This window comes from Plasmodium chabaudi (genome assembly GCF_900002335.3).
Source record: "Plasmodium chabaudi chabaudi strain AS genome assembly, chromosome: 12".
NCBI lineage: Eukaryota > Apicomplexa > Aconoidasida > Haemosporida > Plasmodiidae > Plasmodium > Plasmodium chabaudi.
In genome coordinates, this window is record NC_030112.2 from 1440079 (window position 1) to 1456062 (window position 15984).

Consider the following 15984-nt stretch of genomic DNA (forward strand, 5'->3'; position numbering starts at 1 on the left):
CATTTACTTTATTTTTTTGCTATTTTCATTTTTTTTTTTTTTTGTTTTTTTCAATATCCTTATTAATTTCGATGATATAAATTGAGTAAAATTCCTCACGAAATGCAAGGAATGAAACTAGTTGCAGTTCTTTTTATGAAACTTATATAAATATGAATGTAAATTATTATACAAATAAATCTACAGCATATGCTGTATAGTATCCCAATAAGTAAAATTTTTCTATAAGGGATTTACAATTCGGTTTGAAAAATTGTTATAACATATTAATATGAACAATTTCAATTAGTTACAGAAAAAAGGTTATATTTTTATTTATATAATTATCACATATAAATAAAACAACATATCTTTATAATATATTCACAAAAATCTAACAATAAAAATTAATGTGTATAAAACATATGAGCATTTATGCACATTTTCACAAATTAATAATCTTTCATTTAATAAAAAAAAAAAATATGTAGAACTATAAGCTAGATAATAAGTCGGAATTTTCGTCTAAAGGTTTTCCAAAGCTGTCTAATACATTTTTATTAACCGTCAAATTGCTACGATTATTATTAGTAGCATGGTGGTGACGATGATGGTGGCAATGGTGGTGACAATGGGGATGGTTATTTTGGTAACTTTTTATATGATCATATTTACAACAATGATCTAAATTTTTTTCTTTTAAAAGTTTATGGGATGCATAGTTTGTACTTAATAAAAAGGCAGCCCCTAACAATGCCAAAGGTATATGTAGGACTTCAAGAATATCATTTATATTATCATTACTAAATTCAATATGGGCATGAGATATTATAAATAATGTCATTCCGGTTAAGGCAGACATCAGTAAGGGGATATTTCTTAATTTATAAAAGTTAATAACAGTGGTTAAGGTAATTATTGGCATCATAAAAAATAATGCTATCTAAAAATTGAATGATAAAAAAAGTATGAACTTATTAGTTATGTCCATATGATTATTCAAAAATATAAATAAAAAAAATAATAAAAAGGTAGACATAAAATAATGTATATATTAATTTACCTTTTCCATAAATATGTGCCATGAATCATGGCTATGATGGCCTATATGAGCATGCCCATGGGTACCACCTTCGGTATTTAAAGTATTAAGATCATTACTGTTAATCAAATATTCCTTTACAAGACTAAATAATGATAATAAAATTGTAAGTACAGGTATCAAAACACAGTCAATTAAACATAGTAAACTTGCTATCGATGATATTTTATTAAAGTCTACGTTGATATATGAATATGCTCTGTGAACAAATAGGAAAAGAAATTTAATTATTTGAATAATTTCAGAACACTAGAAATTGCAATTATTAAAAAAAATAAAAATATTTCATCACACAAATGAGATCAAGACCCACAAATATATTTATATGTATATTCCAATTTTATGATGCATTTTTGTGTTCCCTATTTATTTTTCTTTTTTGTTTTATCACAATTTTATTTTTACCTCATAAAATGTTTCTTCATTGTAGTAAAACTATTTTTGAAAACATACCCTATATAGGCCAAATAAATTTTTCTTTTTCATTTACGATATATATAAAAGTCTCATAAGTTGGTAAGGGAAAATATTGTTAAAATTATTTATTTTGCGTTTTAAGAATTTTTTTCATAAAGGTATATATATATTTCATTAGGATTATATTTTGGAGGATATCTTATGTTTATTTTCATTTAACTAAAAATCGGTTGCATTTTCAATTTCTGACATTTGTTGTAAGGGATTTAAAAATATTATATGTTCGTGCATTTCGATGTTTATTTTTGATTTTTTATGGAATGAATTAAAAGAAAAATAAAACAATAATCCATACCAATACAATAAAATAAATTTAAAAAAATATAAATATACTAAGAATTATAAAAAAAAATAAATAAATGTTTATCAATATTAATTTTCCACTTTTTAACAGTATTTTATATATTAGCAATTATCCTAAGTAGTAGTCTTATAGTTAATATGGCATTTGTATTTGTATTTTTTTATCACATATATTATGCATGCACACATTAACAGTTATTATATTTATATAAAATTTTACTGAATATTCTCTTATCCAGTTTAAATTTCTCTTTTTTATAATTACAAATAATGTTCAATATTTTTTGTCTCTAATTTATGAAAGACATAATTTGCATTCATTAAAAATATAATATTTAATATTAATAAAATTGGAAGAAGGTGATAGTATTTACGTATGACTTTTGCATGATACTGGTTATACTAAATAAACCAATGTCTGCCCGTTAAAAATAATAATAATACATTTTTTAATCATATAAAGTTGTAAATAATTACTAAAAATATGATTGAATAGGTAGGAAGCATGTATTATATTATAGATCGGGGAATAAACAAACTACCAGTGGTTGTGTTCCCTTGTAAGGGCATGAACATTTCGTATGTATGTGCGTATATATGTTTTTTCCAGAATTGTGGATTTACAATTAGTTAAAAATAGCATATAGACAATAATGGTATGCAATATATGCATACATAATACACTAAGTTCACATAAATTTCAAAAATGCATTTATTTTTCTCTTTTACTTTTTAAACCGTCATTTAATCTTTTGAAATATTATATAATATATATATAAATAATTATTCAGTTCTATTCCTTTATACGTACATAAGTTTATATGGGCAAATATCATATTTGTAAACCCACAAAAAGAAAACTAACAAAACCACCAAATAAGACTATTCAAATGATTTTACCGAAAAGGCATTTTACATATTTTAAAAAGATATACCCAAAGAAACAATGCGAAAACGAGTAGTCCATATATATATTGCGAATTAGTATATATAGATGGTGATTGTTCGTATGTATAACGTGTTAATAAAATGATTTTCCTATATTCACCCCCAAAAAATAATGATTTAACCATTATTATCTTCTATAAAAAAGAAAACAATTTTAATAGTTATATAAGCATACCCTCAAATAAAAATAATAATAAATAAAAATATATAAAAAAATTTAATTTATAAAACATGAATAATTAAGGAAAAAACAGGATATCCATAATATACTTTTATTTATATTAACCCTGTTATTATGTTTTAAAAATTAACTAGTATATTTTCTCTCATAATTTTAAATACATATATATATATACAATTTTGTACTATTTATGGGTATAATATTTCTTAATAAGTTAAATAATATATATAGTGAATATGCACAAATATAGGTTTTCCCCTCCATATTTAGCCTTCTTTGTATTATATTATACTTATCAAATAATAATATAATTTGTATACATACAAGTATTGATTAACACTTTAATAATACCGTTAAAGCTTAACCTATATATTATACAATTTAAATATAAATAAAAGGATTGTATAGGAAAAAGAAATATAAGCAATAAAAAATATATAGTACACAATACTGTACATTAATAATTCATAAATAAAATAACAATTAATTATTAAATAAAAAAAGCTATAATATAATTATAATAATTTATATATAATAAAAATATGTACCTATTATATATTTAAATATAGGGAATGGTGCTTATTATTATATGCATTACAATACTTGTATACCATAAATATTTAAAAGTAGTTATTTAAGCCAATACAATTTCAATAGGGTGTTTGAATAATATATTGAATTAAATTGGCTATAGGCAACGGCCCTCTACGCGCTTATTAATCAAAAAGATAAGGGGATACAATGCACATATATTGATATTAAAAAAAATAATAACATGAATATACTGCTATATTTTTTTAATGGGTGGCATATTTGGCTCGTTTAATGTACATATATGAACTCATTTTATAGTGCTCTTTATTCGAATACGTATTAAAAAAAATATATATATATTGTATGTATGTTATATATAGTATATATATAATTATAGTGTATATATATATACTCTAAATAGCATGTACATATAATAAGCGCTATGGAAATAAAAGAAAAGTGTATTTTATAGAAGAGAAATGTATAGGAACCGAAAAATATAACAAGCCCAATGGAAAAAGTATGCGGTAATTTTATTACCAATTTTTTTTTAATTATATTATTTTTTATGCAATAGTTACGTAGAATGTGCTTTTATCTGTGTTTTTTTATTTTTTTCTGACACCGTTTATTTTATTTAGTTATAATAATAGTATATACCCCTTTAATTATTTATTTTTTTTTATTATATATAATATGTAGATATATTTTTTACATATGTAAATATATTATATATGCTTATATATTATATATAATTATCAATATTTTATTCTTATTTTACATAATTTTATATAAATATAAAAAATATATGCATCATTATTATATTTTATTTTTGTATATATAAATTACATTTCTATCTTTTGTATTTTTGGATATTTATATTTTTTTATATTTATATATATATTTTTACATCCATAAATTGCTTTGCATTTAATTTTTATAATTTCTATAATTGTGCTTGTTAAATATATTCTACTTTCATATTTTCATTTATATAAAGAAAGAAAAAAAAATATATATTTTTTTTTTATTCTTTCTTATTTCCCATTTTAACAATATATAATATTATATATTTTTTGTTTATTTTTCATAAAATTTTTTCTCTTTTAAAAAAATAAAATAAAAAAAAATATATATATATATATATAATTTGGGAATATATTATGCAATGCAAAATACATGTTTGTTCATAATTAAAGAATAACATTATTTGGTATGCATATATGCATGAATATCTTTTTGTAATAAAGAGATAAGCATTGAAGAGAAGGGATAGATAGCCTTGTAACTCCACATTATATTATACAGTATACTATTTGCCAAAGAAAAAATTATTTAGAAGTATATCCGCATGCATATGTCGCTATATATAGAAGCATATCATCAGAACATACGAAATAAATAAAATTGTAATAAAAATCGAAATAATTTTATGAAAACAAACAAGGAAAAGGATTTTCCAAAATTGAAGAAGAAAAATATAGTGCTGTCGGATTGATGCGCACATATGCATATTCGATGTATCACCATATGAGCATATACAAAGCAATATTGTATAAATATTCGACGCACACACTAACCTTACGAAGCTGTAGGTTGATATAAACCTATCTTTTCTTTTCTCTTTCTCTCTCTTTCTACTCCTACTCCCCTCTCCTTCTGCATTTGTGTAACTATCTCTTAAGAAAATTGGCAAGATGGATAAAATAGTGGAGATTATCGAAGGGTTAAGTAACCCTGATAGTCGTATACGAACGGAATGCGAAAATACCCTAAATTATTACAAAAAGAATGATTTAAATAATACAGTATTATCAATATTGAAATTATTAAAAAGCCACAAAAGCAGCCAAGTAAGGTTACAATGTGCAATATTAGTACGTAATTTATTTCGAGGATATATAAAATCTCCAACTGGTGATATAATGGATAAAGATAAAGCAGATGATAATTCAATATTAAATGGCGAAGAAGAAAATTATTGGGATTTATTATCTAATAATTTAAAAAATATAGTTAAGTCTGAACTTATTAGTAATATAGGTATTGAAACTGACAAAATGGTGAGAAGTAATTTGTGTAGTAATATAATAGATCTTTCATCAAAATTGCTTTTAAATAATGAATGGCCAGAATTATTATCTGTTACTTTTGAATTTTGTAACTCAAATAATAATAATGACGTATTAATAAGTGGGTATAAAATTTTAGGAGGTATATTAAATTGTATACCTGATGAATTGCATGGTAAAAATGAAATGATATCATCAATTTGTATGAAAGGACTAAATTCCCCAAGTGTACAAGTTAGAAGCGAATGTATTAATTTAATTTCTTGTATAGTAGAAGATAACAATTCTCCATTGATTAAGTGCGTACAACCATGTATTCCTTTAATTTTACAATCTCTAAGCTTAATGGTTAAAAATAGTGTATCTGATGTTGCTGTTTTAGATGAATGTGAAAAGGTCTTGCAATCAATAGGCAAAATGATAGATTATAATGCAAAGTTTTTTTCTAAATATATTTCAAATTTATGTGACATCTTATTCGATATATGTATGAAAAATGAGAATGAATTAAACTACGATTTTGATAACAGTTTAAAATCTTTAAGTATTGAAGCACTTATAACTATACCAGAAAGAAGGCCCAAAACAGCTTTATCGGTTCCTCGTTTTTTAGATAAAATTATTAACGTATCATTATTATTTATGCTTGATATTAACAACGATTGTTTTAATGAATGGATGAACTCACTAAAAGAAAGTAAAGACGAAAATCAAGAATTATATGATATTGGTGAGGAATCATTAGATAGAGTTGGTAAGGCATATAGTGAATTATCAGATGATTCTGAATTTATTCATATATTATATAATAAAGTATCTGAATATTTAATGAAAAACACATGGGAACATAAATATGTTGCAATAATGGCTATAGCACAAACTATTGAGTATTTACCAGAAGATGAAATAGAAGAACAATTAGAAAATGTGATCAAAATGTTATTACAAGTTTTATTAGATCAAGACGTCAGAGTTAGATATGCTGCATGCCAAGCAATCGGACAAATATCTTTAGACCATCAACCATATGTCCAAAAAGAATATCCAAGACAAATTATTACTTCATTAATTTCAACTATGAATGACGTTCACTTAAGAGTACAATCTCATGCAACAGCAGCATTTGTAAATTTTGCCGAAGAATTAGAAAAAAGTGCATTATTACCATTTTCTGACATGATTATAGAAATCCTTTTACAAAAATTGAACACTACAAATTATTTATTAGTACGTGAGCAAGCAGTCACAGCTATAGCAGTTATTGCTGGTGTCATAGAAGAAGATTTCTTAAAATATTATCCTACTGTTGTGCCATTAATGAAGGAAATCATACAAAAAGCCGTATCAGAGGAAGAAAGAACATGCAGAGGTAAAGCAATTGAATGTATATCAATAATCGGTTTATCTGTCGGTAAAGAAATATTTATTGAAGATGCAAAAGAATGTATGAGTGCATTATTACAAATAAGTAGCACAAAAATGGATCCAGATGATACAGTAAAAGAATATATACAAGAGGCAATTGGTCGTATATGTCGTGCCTTAGGAAATGATTTTTATCCATATCTTAGCAGTATAGTACCAACCATATTATCTCTTCTTTCTATATCACCAAAACCTTTAGTTGATGACGATGACGATTTAACTATTACTATGGTTTCTAATGGACAATACGTGGGATTAAAAACTTCTTTATTAGAAGACCAAGAAAAGGCTCTTGATCTATTAATTATTATTATAGAAGTATTAAAAGAGAATTATAAAGAATATATAGAAGCTACAGCTAGTGCTATATTACCTATGCTTAATTACGAATTATCTGATGAAATAAAACAGAAAGCATTATCAGCTGTTAGTGAATTAATTGAAGCAGCAAGAATAATATCAGAGCAAACAGATAATAATAAATCTATGTTATTAGCTATACTTACAACATCTGCTGAGAAAGTATTAAAAAGCTTATCAGATACAAAATTAGATGACAATTATGAATATGTATTAGATATAATGATTATCGAATCCAATGGTTTATACATGTGTTTACAAAAAGCCGGTGCTAATATATTACCTAACAATACATTAAAAATGTTTTTTAATGAAATATTTAAATTATTACAATACTCAACAGATAGGAGAGTTATTTATAATCAAAAAAAAAATAATGAAGATGTCGATGATGATGAATTATTAATTATAGATAGAGAAGAAGAGCTAGAACAAACATATCGAACCAACTTATTAGATATATTGGGAGTATTAATAAAACATCACACAAATCAATTCTTAAGTACATGTTGTGACATATGTATTACATTTATAAATAATTATCTAAACTCACCACATGCAGAAGATATTGCATTAGCTTTATATGTTTGTGACGACTTATTAGAATTTTTACAAGATAATAGTGTTTGCTTATGGGAATATTTTATGAACCCATTATTATTAAATATTAATCATGCCGATCATAAAGTTAAACAAGCAGCATGTTATGGTGTTATACAAGCAAATAAAATAGAAGCCTTTGGTAAATATGCAAATTTAGCAGTAGAATATTTATTAAAATTATTACATCAATCTGGGCCATCTAAAAAACCCAAGGAATACATATCTGCTATTGATAATGCTGTAGCTGCATTAGGAGATGTTGTCTTAATGCATACATCTAAATTCAATAATGCAGAAGAATTAATTAAATTATGGTTAAATCATTTACCAATTAAAGAAGATGAATCAGAAGGAAGACGAGTACACAAAAACTTAATCGATCTAGTTTCACAAAATCATCCACTTTTATTCGGAAAAGATAATTCAAATATTGGAAAAATTATAGAAATATTCTTATCAGTATATGAAACCGATTTTTCTGATTCAGATTGTAACAAAAAAATAGTATCCTTAATAAGTTCTTTAGACCAATCTTATTTGAGCAACTTGGCTTCTTCATCTCTCACCAATAAGCAATCCAAAAAATTGAATCACATTATGAATGCCTCTAGAAAGTAACGTTCTTTTAAAGATCGGGAAGGTGCTAGCCAACATTAAATATCATGCAAACTTATATATCATAAAAAAAAATTATTGTGTAATATAATGTAATATTTTTAATTTTAATGAATCATACAAAAATTGTATTAAAATTGTAAAAATTATAAAAATAAAAAAAAAATAAATTATATATATTCATACAATCTCAAATCAGTGTGAAAAATTGTCATTTTAAAAGAAGTACAAAAGTTGGTATTGTATTGACTTAAGTGTTGTACGTACGTATATATAAATAAGTGGGTGTGTAGGAAGGTGAGTTATACGTGACCCCCCTACCTTTTGTATTGGGACGCATACACTATACATTATATAAATACATAAATTGTGAGAATAAAGCTGAAGAATAATAAAATGCAAATTTTGTGCATACCCATGTATACTTTTAAAAAACCCATAGTTATGAGCATATTTATGCATTATATGCATTTTATTACAATTTTTTTATTTATTCATTAAATACGTAGTTTAATCACGATATTGTTGTATTTCCTTCGCTTCATTTAATTTTTTTCTTTTTCTTTTCATATATATTCTATATTTATATCACTAAAATCACATGTTCTAATTTATGTAAGTACATATATATTATGTATGTATATGTATACACATCTTGCATATTATTTATATGCAAAAAATGCGTAGTATTTAAAAACTTAATATTGATCTATTATATACACATTTTAATTTTGTGAAGATTTATTATTATTTATTTACTTTTGCATATATCATATTAAATTTATATCATACATGTATTAAAAACATTAATCTTAGTAATTATAAATAGTTTTATATAACTATTTTTTTTTTATTTTTTTATTTTTGCAACGTGAGTTGTATAATTGTTCCATTATGGTATCGGACAAAAAAGTATAATTAAAAACGTATGGTTATCTTTAATTATTAATAAAAAATAATGTTGTAAGTATTTTCTTTTTATTACAACAAATAGAAGAATATATATAGCCAATAAAGTTATAAAAATTATTCTATATATATTGCTAAACCATTTAGTAATTTTTTTCTTAAAAATAATCAAAATTATAATAAATTTTTTCTTCTGTCTTAAAATGGAAAAGAGAAATGATAAAATCGAAAAAGGAAAATGTAAAACATAAATTGGTACAAAATATTGATTTATAATTTTTTTAAAAAAATTCATACTATTGTTCTAACATTTTAAATATTAATGCGTAAATTTTGAAGAATTGCTATTCCCAATATTTTTACTAATGGTGTATAAATTAATATATATTACATTATTTTTTTTACGTTTTTATTATATATTTTGATTTTGATTTTGATTTTGCATTCTCTCCGTTCTGTTGATGCCCCGTTACAGTCATTGCATAGGAACTTTATTTTATTTTTAATTTCGTTCGATTTCGCTAAATTTTTATAATATTTAACTTTGTATAATTTAGAATTATTTAAAGTATGTGAATTTTGAAAATTTTTTAATCAATCAATTTTTTTGGATATTTTTTGGATATTTTTTGGATATTTTTTGCTTTCCCCTAATTAATAGACGGTATATACTTTTTCAAAAATGAGTTTAAGTAAATAAAAATGGAAATGAGAACACGAACTCCCAAAAATACAAAAGGGAACAAAGATTATGAATATATAACATCTTCACAATATTATGGAAGTAAAAAAATAACAATTTCGTCGAGAAAAGTAAATAAAAATTATGATAAAAAAAAAACAAAGATCAATCAAAAAAACAACATTGAAAATGATATAGAAAATGGGGGTAACTATGCGTATACTGATGAAGTAACAAATAAAAATATTCCTAATAAAATTAAAACAAAAAAGAAAATACGTAATGAATCATTAAAAAATGCTTTGGTTGAAAATAGCGAACATAACAAAAGTTATGATGATGCTATAAAAAATTCGCAAAACAATTTTCAAACAATCGATGATCATATTTCTTCAATACCAAGCCATTCAAATCATAGTAAAAGTGATGAACAAAATAGTTCTATAAATAATAAAAAATATGAAAGAGGAAGAAGAAAAATAAAACAACATAAAGATAATTTTTTTTGTTATTATGATGAAATAGAAGATGAGGAAGGGGAAATATCAAGTGAAGAATATGAATCAGATCAAGGGAAAAAAAATAAAATGAATAAATCAATTATAACTCGAAAAAGTGAAAAAAAAATAAAACAAAATTATAATTCTATAAGTAACAAGTTTAATGATTTTATAAAAAAAGAAAATGATATATATAATTATAATTTAGACTTATTCGATTTTTTTACCAATTTTAAAACAAATGACGAAAGTAATGAGAACTTAAAGAGGATGATACTTTTTATACTCCAAGAGATTGATGGAAAAAAATGGTTAGACAATAATAATATTCATTTTGAAAACAAAAATAATGGCATTCCGGAAGATGAATATGATAAAATGAAAACAAATAAAATAAATAAGTCTTTTGTTAGCATAAAGGAAAATATAGATATAGAACATATAACAAACCACAATAAAAAAGATATAAGAAATGTGTTTTTTTTTGAAAATATTAATATAAATTATAACGATAAAAATGTGATTATTTCCCCATTTAAAAGTTCATTGGTTATTGATGATAATGTAGCTTGTTCTCAAAAAAAAAAAAAAAAAACAGAAAAAAAAAAAAGTAGTATTAACAAAAAGGTTCAAAGTAATAATGATGTAGACATACAAGATAATTCATTCAAAATTATAAAAATAAAAATATCAGAATATGAAGATTTGCTTATGCATATAAAAATTAATGAGAATGATGTTAAAATAAATTTTGAGATAATATCTTTTTTATACTTTTTATTGATTTGTAATTATATATCCAACCAAGAGTTTGATAGTTATAATAGTTCCTTCAATTTAACTGATATCTTTTCTTATATTGATGAAAAGTCGGAGTACCATATCAGTAGCGAAAAAAACATATTTTTAAGTTTGTGTGCCCCTGTGATTTATCTAGGCTTTACTACTAACACTAATTTAGTAAATTTTTTTGAAACATTTTTAAAAAGCTGTAATGTTGGAAATAAAGATGAATTACCTATTGATACTTCTCAAGAAGAAAACACCAAAATAGAAAATTTACACCACCTAATAAACACGTTTCTACTAAAATGTAGGAATATATTTAATGGATGTTTATTAGCTATTAGTATATGTAGCTATTTAAATACTTCTATATTTTCAAACGAATTTAATAAAAGTAGAAATTTTTTATTTATTTATTTTGTTTCACAATTTATGAATTCTACTTATTTGTTTGATATAATTGAGCTTGAAAATGTTTGTAAAAAGGCAGAGTGGATAAAGTTGAATACTATGCCAAAAAATACAGCTAGCGATACTAATATTTCACAAGAAGATGAATATACCTATTTGCTGATATGTCTAGTAGGTCATGAAATAATAATATATGGAATTTCGAAATACGATTATTTTGTGCAGTTATATTATTCTATTAAGAACCACAATAATGCTCATACAGATAGCAGTAAAAAATATATAGAAGACAAACTTATGCAAACAAAATTTAAAAAAGTATTTTCATATAAAAATGATGATATAATAAATGATTTTTCATATTCTATATATATAAAAAATAATCAAAGATATATAAAATTAGCTATTTGTTGTAATAATATGAACATAAAAATAGTAAATATATTTTTAAAAAAAAAAAAAAATGAATATGAAATTGACAATTTTATACAAAAATCTCAAACAACAAATATGAAGTTTGATAATTGTAATTCCAGTTTGCCACATTTGTTTCCGTTTAAAAATGTTGGTAATTTTGAATTCGAAAAAAAAAGTCCATTATCCAACTCTCTTAATGAAAGTGAAATAGCACACGAATTTAGTCACAACAAATTGGAGCATACAGAGTCTTATTTAAATAATGAATATACAGAAAAGGGTGTTAATTATAGCATGAATAAATATTCTTACTATAATGTTTGTACTATGGAGGATATATTGCATATTAGGCATGGTATAATAACGCTGTGTTCATTTTACCCATGTATAAACTCATTTGTTTTATGTATAAGTATAAAAGATGGAGATGTTATAGTTATAGATATACGAAATAATAGTGAACTTTTTTATTTTAAAAGAAAAACAGAAACAATATCACATTTAAAATGGAATTATAATAGTTGTATATCTTTTGGACAAGATAAGGGATGTATAATATATTTATTTGAAAATAAATATTTTTTAAATATTGATAAAATATGGAATAATATTATTGAAACAATATGTACACATAATTGTATAATTAGTGATAATTATTTTTTTACATTTGATGATGGTACTATAATAAAAGGAAAAATAAAAATAAATCCAAATAAAATAAAACATCATGAAATAATTTCATGGAATATAATATCAAATTTTTCTATGGATCCACAAATTATTTTAAATATTTCATCAACTAAAAATAATCAAATTGATACACCATCTTTTATATTATTATATGAATATTTATGTGGATTACAACATATTTTAAAAACTGGAATTAAAGTAACCAAATCTGAAAATTATGATACTTCCATAAGTCGAAAAGTTGTTACATTGGCTCCAAAAGCGTAAGAAACAAATACCTATTAAAATAAACCTATTCATAAATATAGTAATATATACAAAATTATTCCTATTTTTTTCTTTTATAGAATTTCCTTTTCATATACTGACAATGGCTATATGACAGCATATGGAAATGCCTGTGGATTAGTTCATATTTTTTTTGGAAAAATAGATACCCCACCAATTATTTAGGGAAACGATGTCATGTTTTTTCTCTTTAAGCCCCTATCTATATATATTTTTTTCTATTATATGGTTATACCATTTTGTTTTTGTTTTTGTGGTCCATTTTTTTAAGTTTAACAATGATAAATATTAGTAAATTAGATAAACAAATTCACAATCAATATAGTAACACATTGAATATATGGATACACATGGTTGTATTCATGTATATAAAAAATATAAGGAATTAATTTATTTTTGTATATACTATTCATAATTAATTTTTTGATAAATGGATAAATCCTTGATTAATTATATTATTCGAATAAAAATAGTAAATTACTAAAAATAATGTCAATTTATAAATTCTTAATATAGATATAGATATTAATTGATATATACATGTATATTAATTTATTCCATTAGGAATGTAATGAATAGATTGGTATAAAAACATAAAAAAAAATAATAGCACATGTGTACTTACACACAGTGTATATATAATACATGCTTTTACAAATATTAATACCATAAAGAGAAATTGACAATGAGCATACATTATATAATTCAATGTCTTTTCATATATTACTTATCAATATGAATATAACATATTACAAATACATAGTTATATTAATTTTCTGCAAATTTATAATTTAAAAATTATATGCGGATTTTATACTTCTACATTTATCGTTTTCCCATTTCCCATAAGATACTTTTTTTGACTTGACATATTAGAACTAGATTCAGCACACAATGCAGAAAAATAAACCATCAAATAAATACAAAGATAAAGATTCTCCTTTGTTACTAGTATTTCTGACATGTAAAATCCTGAAAAAATATAATAAAGCAATAATAATTATATATCATTATATAACTAGCCCATTATGACATGCATAGTAAGCATAAATAGGGACTCTCTTCACAATAAATGAGGATGTATACAAGCCCAATATTAGCACTTAATAGTTTTGGAATATTTATAATATATGGCTTGTTATTTTTATAAATTGTTCTATATTTTGTTTTTTTCTTACCGTAACAAATATAAAATTGCTGTATAAAAAGCATAAAGGCATAAGTGGATAAAAAGCATCCCAAAATACCTAAAAAAAATGAAAAATATGCAAATGATATTTATAATGCCTAAAAAGGAAACATGGGTTTATGCTGTCTAGACAGGATTTTATAATTTTTTTTAACCTTTTAAATTTATTGTTATTTTATTTTTTGGTGATCCAAGTATATTTAATAATAAATATGAACAACTCAACAAAATAAAATTTGAAAATTCTACATATGGAGTGTCTAACATATATTTCTTGAGATTTGATAATGCCATATCATTTTGATCAATTTTTGACAACTGATAAAGTATTAAAAGTAATCCGCCTAAGGTTGATATAACTTTATGTAATGTAGTATAAAGTCCCATTGTTATAAATAGCTAAAAATAAAAAATAATTGAAAAAAAAAAAAAAAAAATCACCAAAATAATAAATATGCAAATATTTATGAACAGTCATGCAAATATGTACACATATGCATATATATAAAATAAGTCTTTTTAATTTTTTTTTTTTTGTAACATTTAAAATGTGTGATAGTCCTTATAATTTGACTTACTTTTTAATTTAAGTTTAATCGAACAAATGGTAGCAATATGATATAATTATTGTTTATTTAATTATAAGTTAGATATAATAAATATGTACTATTAAGCAATATAAGCTTAGTTAATAATTTGAAGGTATGTAGATATATTAAAAATGGATGTATATATATGTAAGTTATGATTTATATAATGCTCTAATAACTAAGCATATGCAATAAGTATTGTCAAATAATTAAGCTATATAATATTTTACTTTTTTTATGTAATACTTTTATATTTTAAGAATATGTTTTAACATACAAACACACAAAAACAATGCTACAATTCAATAAATATAAAATTGTTGTACAATACCAGACTGAAACAATGGGAATAAGTTATATAAAAAATAAAAAAAAATATAATAAAAAATATTTTTAAACAAGCAAATAGTATAAACATTAAATATATATATGTATGAATTTCTATAAATAAATGAATGCGTACAAATAAATCAATATGCGTTACTTGTGTGTGCTTAGCATACGCAATATAAATAAGAACAAAACCCGTAATCTTGAATTATCTTAAATAAGTAGCATTTTATAACAATATAAGGTATGTAAAATGTTACTATATTTATAAAACAAAAAAAATAAATATAAAAATATTATAAATATATATACATATGTAGTATCATGGTGCATAAACCACATAGATTGTATACACGCATGTATGCATATTATATACATATAATTATATGGATATATATTAGGTATAGGAACAATAATTAAAATTTCAATAAGTCTATTAAAATAAGACTAAAAAATATCATAAAATTTAATAAATATTTATTTTATATTTTGTTTATTTTATTATATTTAACCATATATTGTGCAGTATATCTTGAAAAATGAATAAATAGAAGAATTTAAAATAAAACATTCTTATATACTTTTTTAAGCTT

The 15984-nt window shown here is 22.8% G+C and overlaps 4 protein-coding genes across 4 annotated transcripts; 2 read left to right on the forward strand and 2 right to left on the reverse strand.

The window, feature by feature from the left end:
* Positions 1-472: 472 nt before the first annotated feature.
* On the reverse strand, positions 473-1506 carry PCHAS_1239100 (MerC domain-containing protein, putative; the record flags this gene model as incomplete). The annotated part of the gene is made up of 3 exons (XM_016799001.1): positions 473-922; positions 1043-1280; positions 1487-1506. 3 exons carry the CDS (start codon positions 1504-1506, stop codon positions 473-475), a joined length of 708 nt encoding a protein of 235 aa, XP_016654352.1.
* A 3715-nt stretch (positions 1507-5221) lies between these two features.
* PCHAS_1239200 (karyopherin beta, putative) lies at positions 5222-8602 on the forward strand (the record flags this gene model as incomplete). The annotated part of the gene is made up of 1 exon (XM_740302.1): positions 5222-8602. The coding sequence occupies one exon, from the start codon at positions 5222-5224 to the stop codon at positions 8600-8602; it is 3381 nt and encodes a 1126-aa protein (XP_745395.1).
* A 1608-nt stretch (positions 8603-10210) lies between these two features.
* Positions 10211-13447, forward strand: PCHAS_1239300 (conserved Plasmodium protein, unknown function; the record flags this gene model as incomplete). Its single annotated transcript, XM_016799002.1, has 2 exons — positions 10211-13257; positions 13342-13447. The coding sequence occupies 2 exons, from the start codon at positions 10211-10213 to the stop codon at positions 13445-13447; spliced, it is 3153 nt and encodes a 1050-aa protein (XP_016654353.1).
* A 646-nt stretch (positions 13448-14093) lies between these two features.
* PCHAS_1239400 (conserved Plasmodium membrane protein, unknown function) lies at positions 14094-14858 on the reverse strand (the record flags this gene model as incomplete). The annotated part of the gene is made up of 3 exons (XM_016799003.1): positions 14094-14254; positions 14461-14529; positions 14627-14858. 3 exons carry the CDS (start codon positions 14856-14858, stop codon positions 14094-14096), a joined length of 462 nt encoding a protein of 153 aa, XP_016654354.1.
* Positions 14859-15984: the final 1126 nt, after the last annotated feature.